At 53.1% G+C, this 7,258-nt stretch overlaps 1 protein-coding gene across 10 annotated transcripts in view; it reads right to left on the bottom strand.

Annotated features, from left to right (window-relative positions):
* Positions 1–3,584: 3,584 nt before the first annotated feature.
* The window catches only part of TBL1X (transducin beta like 1 X-linked), a 227,338-nt gene continuing 223,664 nt past the window's right edge, over positions 3,585–7,258 (bottom strand). For 9 of the 10 annotated variants that reach the window (XM_027095550.1, XM_027095546.1, XM_027095547.1 and 6 more), the window contains one exon: positions 3,585–7,008. In XM_027095550.1, the coding sequence (XP_026951351.1) occupies positions 6,982–7,008 (27 nt within the window). In that variant the 3' untranslated portion in view covers positions 3,585–6,981. The remainder of the gene's footprint in view (positions 7,009–7,258) is intronic. The other variant, XR_003430506.1, reaches the window with a different exon arrangement.

Raw genomic sequence — 7,258 nt, 5'->3', positions numbered from 1 at the left:
CTCCCAGCCTGCCTTGGATTCTGTCTGAACAGCACCTCCACAGAATGCTCTTGAGTCAGATAGTGATGATGCCAAAAGGCCACGAGAAGAGGCAGCAGGACCGACGGAGCACCGAGGAGCAGCCGCACAGCAAGCTCCTTATCCACCACTAGGGGGCAGCGGAGGACAGGCTTGGACCGGCAATTTAGCCCTCGGTCCCCACGTTGTGTTGAGCAATGATTGAGTCTAAGGAATCCTTGGGACCTGACTTATGCTCAGATCATTGCCTACGTTTCCATCTTTCCATCAGCTGAAATATAGATTACATATATAAAGTATACATATATAATTATATAGAGAGTTGTCCTTTGATATCCATGAGAGATCTGTTCTAGGACCCGCACGATTTCGAAATCCAGAGGCCCTGGTCCACACCCGTGGGGGGGTCTTCCGCATCCGCAGGAGCCGCTGGCCGGGGGATGGGCAGTGCAGACGGTCGGCTATTCATAAAATCTGTATACTATAGATACTGAACATATACATGTGCATATATATCTGGGGGCAAAAATACTGTGTATACTATTCCCTGGAGACGCAAGCCACCTAGGTAAGTCTATCGAAAGGCAAGGCACCATTTCCTCAGGACACTGCAGTCAGCTCTGCCATGTGACCCTCGTTTATATCAAGACTAGGACTCCATCCTGCTCTAGAAAAGCTGTCCAGGATGCTTCTGGATTTGTGTTTTTGGAGTCACATGGCCGCAGATGGATTCAGGGCATCCTATGACTGTGACCGTGGTACCCAGGGCTGCGTGCTCCTCAAGATGGACCGACGTCCCAGCCACCTTGACCCAAAGCGTCCAGCAGGTGTGAAGGAGTTTGAACTTCCCGGGTGTCATCTGCGTTCTTAATCTCTGCATCGACATTCCATCTGCCCGCAGCATCAGAAGCCCGTCCTCTGAGGACTCCCCATGCTGAATGAGGCACAGCCTCAACCCCACTCTAGAGCAAAGCTGCCAGCTGCTCACTCTCCCAGGCTCCCTCGCAGCTAGAGCAAAGCATGGGCCTGGCAGAAAATCAGATTCGTGTCCCAAGTCTAAGCTGGAAGCGGGTGCCCAAGGCCATGGGCCGTGCAGAAGCACTGCTGGAAAGGGGTCGGCAGCTGGTGCTTTGGAAGGCATCCGGGGTGTGCTTTCAGGGGCCAGCCCAGTGTCCAGTATCAAGGTGTGGGCAGCTCCCAGCGCCGCGTCTGCACCCGGTGTTATGTGTATGGGCCCAATCCTGCAGCCGAACACGGCCCCCAAGCCTGGTTCTCCAGAGGCTCCCCCCGAGGTGTTCAATGTCATCCTCACCCATTCTGTTGGCTTTACATTAGCCACAGTCAGGTTCAGAGCTTGCACGTGAGAACTCAGGCTGCTGTGACTATCTGGTTAAAGGGACCTCTCTCAGCAGATGGGGTGTCAGCGTCACAGCTGGCAGGGTGGTTTCGATTGGGATGGAGGCAGAGTGAGCCGGTGAGTGGATACCTTCCTGTGGCTACGTGCCACGCCCTAAGCTACACCTGGGCACTGGGGACAGAGATGCTATCGGTCACTCCCGGGAATAACAAGCGAGCACAGCAGATCACGACAGACCACGCCTGGCTTTAAGCAACTTCCGTGTAAGGCTGGCTGCCGCAGGGGGCTGCTATGTTACTGTTTTGTAGATGGTAGCTGGGACGATAAGTGGAAAGATCTAGGGGAGAGGAACCGATGGTGATGGGAGATGGGAAGGTTCTTGAAAAGGGGAGGGAACTGGGACCCAGAGCCAGGAGTTTGCACGTGACAGGTGTAGCTGGGAGTGTAGCTTGGGTGCAAAGATAAGCCTGCTCCTATCAGGTGGCTTCTGTTTGATTTCAATTTATTGGCCAGTTTATTTACCACACCTTAAGAAACGTTTAAATGAGTCTACTTATTCCCCCTATTCCAAAGATACCCTCTTCGAGGTTTACAGTTGTGTTTTCTGGTGGCCGTTTCTCTCAAGAACTTTGCTCTAGGGTAAGTATATTCCTAATAGGAGTCCCCCATCCCCCAGAGGATTTCACTTCAAGTTTCAGGAGAAGGTAACACTGTAACAGTCCCTGCCTCCTTCCACCATGGGTACCGCCCCCCACCCTCCCCCCACCCCGAGGCTCCCCAAGCCCTCCTCCATCACGGGTCCCCCTCCCCGCGACCCCCACGTGGTCCTCCAGGTGGAGCTGCGTCTTCCTTTGCTTACCTTGCAAATGGATGAAGACACTTGGGAGAAAAAGGAGCCAGACTGGAAGAAAAAGAAAAACAACATTCCACCCACTTCTGCGTCTTTTTGTAAGGGTACGTTATCTGCTTCCCACCCTCTCCCAGCCCTTTTCATGCATCTCACCAAGTGATCTGCAGGCTTCCACCAACAGTGACCGCCACCAGCACCCACAGGTGCACAGAAACCTTTCCGTGAATATAAGGAGCACCTCAAGGACCTTAGGAACAGCACCCACATGTGGGCAGCCGGAAAAAAAAAAAAAAAAAAAGGTCTCTGCGCAGTGAGGGGAAGCTTGGGTTCCCGAAATAAAGTGGGAGCCTCGACGGACAAACATTTTTAGAATCACTGCGGCAATGGGTTCCATGCATCTGAGGATGAAAGCTGGACAATCTGGACTCAACCCAGTTTCCTTCACAGCACACAGAAACCCCTTCGAAGCTATGAATATGCCACCAGCATCGTTGCTGAAGCCACCAGAGCCCGCGTCCCACACGCATCTATCCCGGGAAGCTCTGCCCCGCGCTGTGCAAGCCCACTGTGCTTGCTACGAAGGTCTCCCCGGGGCCTCCCCGTGGCTTTAGCAGCAGGGCTTGGGGTGCTCAGAGCTTCACCCCAAATCCACCACGTGGGAACACGCTTGGTCAACTTGGCAAGACTTAAAAAAGAGAAAAACAAAACCAGGCAAGGCTGAACCCCAGACAACACTGGGGCAGAGGGAGGAAGGGGTGGGCCAGCCCCTGGCTCTGTTCCAGCCCAGGATCGAGCTGCGATCAGAGGAAACGACACCACGACCTTCTTTTGTGACCCATGTGTACAGCCAAACGCAGCCCGTCTCGTTGCGTCTGCCTACCACGGGGACAGCGGCTCAATTCAACTACGTCACATCCGTTCACTGACGAAAGTGGCGTCAGTGGAAACACCTGGCCGCGGCTGGCACAGAGCAGACTCCGGTCAACGTTTCCAGAGGTCTGTCCGCATCGTGCCCAGTGTCCGCTCACCAGTATCCTACCACCTTAGGTTCTGCTGACTACTCAAAGCTCATCCTTGAACTCCAACTCCCAGCAAACCAACCCCACTTGACAGGAGAAAATTCATCCGCTTTGACTTTCTACAACAGCCAGCCTGAAACACAGTAACACAAAGGAAACGTACTAAAAAGCATGCTCCCTTTCTATCGTAACGGGGCAGCTGACCCTCCTGCCATCGCGACCCCGAAAGCGGCCCTCCCGTTTATTCCTGGAGAAAACGCAGAGCTCCGTCTACACTCAGGGGTGTCAGCGTGGGCCCCAGAGGTGCCGACCAAGACGAAGAAAGACACCCACCAAGTTCTCTATCAAAATAGAGCAATTTATTCAAGACACTGAATATGATCTGTTGATTCTCTCTTGAAACAAATGAGCTACGACGCACAAGGTGATTCTCTTTCTGGGAGTGCGTGAGGGTGAGGGGCGGGGGGGAGCACGAGACGGGGGCCGTGTGGATGGAACAGAATCTGGAAAACGCGGACAGAAGCACATCTGGCTGCACGTCTGACACAGACAATAAAACCCGCAGAAGCCAGAATTCACCTCAGTGAGCGGCGGGAGGAATGGTTCTGCGTTTGACAAGAAACACGATTAAAAAAGAAAAAGGTGGAACAGAGGTTAAAAGGGAAAACAACAAGGAACAAAAGCAGACCCTTACGTTTGACAAAGTGCACTTCACTTGGCTCCAAGATCTATTTTTAGAAAGACAAAACGAACGTCACGTTCTGGGTGTCACGTGGGGCCAGACGTGCCCCGTGGGGCAGCATCCCTTTCCCAGGTGTGCGCAGAATGAGTTCTCAGTCACCGCAAACCCAACCGAAAATCCCGGGGAGAGTCGTTGTGTTACTCCTGCTTTCAGAATCGAGGTCCCATTTGGTCACCGAGACTGAGGCTTTTACTTCCAAGTGTTAGAAGCTGTACACGACGCCCAACGCTAACACGAGCCACGGGGCACCGATGACAGGGACGCGTCCGCTGAGCGCTGGCTGGCACGGTGCAGCTGGTAAGCAGCGTCTGCGGCTCAGGGCACGGCTGCCGTCCTGCTGAGAGTGGGGACGGGTTTCCAGGGGCGCTGGCTGCCTCCTCGTCTTGCCTCCCTGGGGCCCCTGGGAGGCTCCCTCCCAGTGGCCGGCCGAGGACGCCAGGAACGCGGACGGTCTGCCTTCCTTAGCCTCAGGTCACTGCCAGGGCCGGGATCGAACCCCGTGTCAGCGGCCTCACAGCCCTCGGCTCCAACCCGGCAAGTCCCAACTGGTTCAGATTTACCAAGAGGCTAAAGTCGGCGCTTGGAGACCCTGGGTGCGACCGTCCGGTGAGCATCGTGTCGCGAACCGACCGTCTTCACCCGCCAGCAGGCTTTGGCTCGTCAAACGCAAACTGTGTCCTGACCCTGGACAGCGGATGCCTGCAGACGTGACACATTTCCATTGGGTGAGGGGGTCCAGATGGTGTTCGTCTAGACCCCCCCGAGCTGCACCCCAAACCTAGTACCTTCTTGGTGGCAGGGCGTTACCAGTGCGCCCGGGGACATCTGCCATCTTCACAGACGGCAGTGGAGACCCTGGAGGACTTTGATCTTCTTAAAGGCCAAGCGTTTAGGCAACAGGTCCCAAGTGAAACGCTCCGCTCCCACATAACCAGGGCACGTGTTGGTCTCCTGCAGACGGGGCTCGAGTAACTCACAGATCCACGGAGGCCCATAAATGATCCGAGGAAGATGAATGCACTCTGGCTCGCGGGGCTGGTCCCGGGACAACCCGAGGCTTGCAGGAGGGCCTGGTCTGCTCTGCCCGTTAGCTTTTGACTCCACGGACAGACAGCACCCTCTAAGTGACACCGGGCCTTGTTGCTGGAACACACACACACGGCTGCACCCTGCCTGCCGCCAGCCCCCCGGGCCCGGCCCCCTGCCCCATCCCAGCCTGTGGCTGCAGGAAGACGGACGAACCCAGAGGCCGTCTTCCGCTGCTTCCCCCGCTGCTAATTTAAAAGATGGGTCAGCGTCGGGTTACGACAACAAAAGTACAAAGGTCACCTGATCCAATGAAAGGAAAACTCCTCTAGGAACACAAAGCCACGTTTAATTTTTTAAAAACAGTAAAAAGATTCATTATTACAAAAAGAAAACCTTTCTCCTCCTCTGTTGCAAGAGGAAGAAACTATGAAGGGGACAGAAATTATTAGTGACACTCTACCTACGGAATTCACCTTCAGGACCGAAAACCTCTCTCCCTGTTCGTTTTTGTCGATATTAGACCCAGTGAGATCCTGGAGCCCATCCCGTCAGCTGTGCAAGGACCAGCCGAGGTGCTCTTGGTGGGGGGACCACAAGTGGCCCCGCGGCCCGAACGATGCCAGGCGGCATCCTGCCCAGTGGACGGCTGTGACGGCCCCTTTCACGCCGCTGGTCCTGGGAACACTTCTTGGGTCCAAAGGCACGCTTCTCCAGGTCTCTCCTGCTGCCTACTATGTGGTCAACACACCCTGAAACACGCCAAGGTCGTCTTCGAGCTGGAAGGGCCCGGAGTTTCCTCTCTGCTGTAGAACAGTCCCAACGCCGACCCCAGAGCTGGCCCCTTCCCACACAGATTCCTCACTGCCTCTCGACAGGCTGAAAGTGAAGGGAAAAAGCTACCTCAGACCCTGCCTGCGTCTTCCTAAACTTTATTTTTTTTTTTAAATATGAATCACACAAAGCTCTCTATGTCTGATGGCCATTTTAGGATTTTAAAATTGTTTTAACATAAAAATATTTTTTTTTCTCCAAAAATACTCTGGGTTCTTTCTCTTATAAGTCACTTATTTTTTTCTTCCTCCTGTAAAAAGTCCCCCTGCCCTGCCTTCTTACATAAAGCACTTATTATGCGCCAAAAGTGCCCTTGAGACCTAAGATGGGAAGCAACTATGAGGAAGGGGCGGAGAGAGTGCGCGAGGGGGAGGGGGGAGGGGAGGGGAGGGCGAGAAAGCCCCGCCTGTCAGAGACTCTGTGAGGGCGTGATGCCAACCAGGACCACGAAGGAAGGAAGGAAGGAAGGAGGTGGAGGGGGCAGGCGACATCAGCAAAGAAGCAACAAACCCAAAACAGTTTCCACCTCAGACCCAAGGCCCCCAGACGACAGGATTCCAGCCCATAGAAAAACCACGTGACAAAGAGTCTAGAAAATAGAAAGTGTTGGGATTACAAAGCTGCCCGTGTCATCCGTACAAACTGGTCTTTGAACATCCTGGTGAGAGTAACTGTAGTGTCCAAATTTTTAGGAAGGAAAAAAAAAAAAACCCACCACGTGAGGAGTTCCCCACCCCTCTTTTGGTTTATCACAGCATTTTTTTTCTTTTTCTTTTTGGCACAGTTTTTTTTTTTTCTTTTCCTCTCAGCCATCAGAGCCTGTTCTGGATGGAAACCAAACCGTGCACTGTCTAGCTGGTGGCTTCATGCTTCCCAGGCTGAATGTTCCAGGTGGAAACCATTCTTTTCCCCCTTTGATATGACTGTGTGTTTGTTTTTGTTTTAAACTTCTTGATAAAGATTACAAAAAAATAGAGACTCCTGTGGCCAGGGATGAGTTGATTTCAAAGTACACTCTAAGGTCAAGTTCATACAGTTTTGGAGCTGACAGAATCGTGTTTGAATAGTGCTACAACCCCACACATTCACTGCTGGTCCGTTAGAATTCTCTTCTTGTTTCTGAAATACTTCGTGTTTACTTTCGCAGATCTAAGACACACACCTGGAAGGAGAGAGAAAGTTCCTGTTATCTCGAGACACGACACAAGACGCCTTTAGAGCAGAGGATGGCAAACGGCCCATGGACCAAATCCAGCCTGTTACCCACTTTTGACAAAGTTTTATTGGTACACAGTAGAGAGGGTTCAGAGCATCTCTAACGACAGGCTAACGTCTGAGCATCTGACCAACCAACCCCAGGCAAACAGGACAGAGGGGAACAGCCAGGTCAAGGGCTATGCTGGGAACTAATG

Source organism: Aethalodelphis obliquidens, unplaced genomic scaffold, assembly GCF_003676395.1.
Source record: "Aethalodelphis obliquidens isolate GAN/ISIS:26980383/991018 unplaced genomic scaffold, ASM367639v1 scaffold91, whole genome shotgun sequence".
Classification (NCBI taxonomy): Eukaryota; Metazoa; Chordata; class Mammalia; order Artiodactyla; family Delphinidae; genus Aethalodelphis; species Aethalodelphis obliquidens.
The sequence above is the reverse complement of the archived record's forward strand: the minus strand, read 5'-3'. Positions and strand labels throughout refer to the sequence as shown.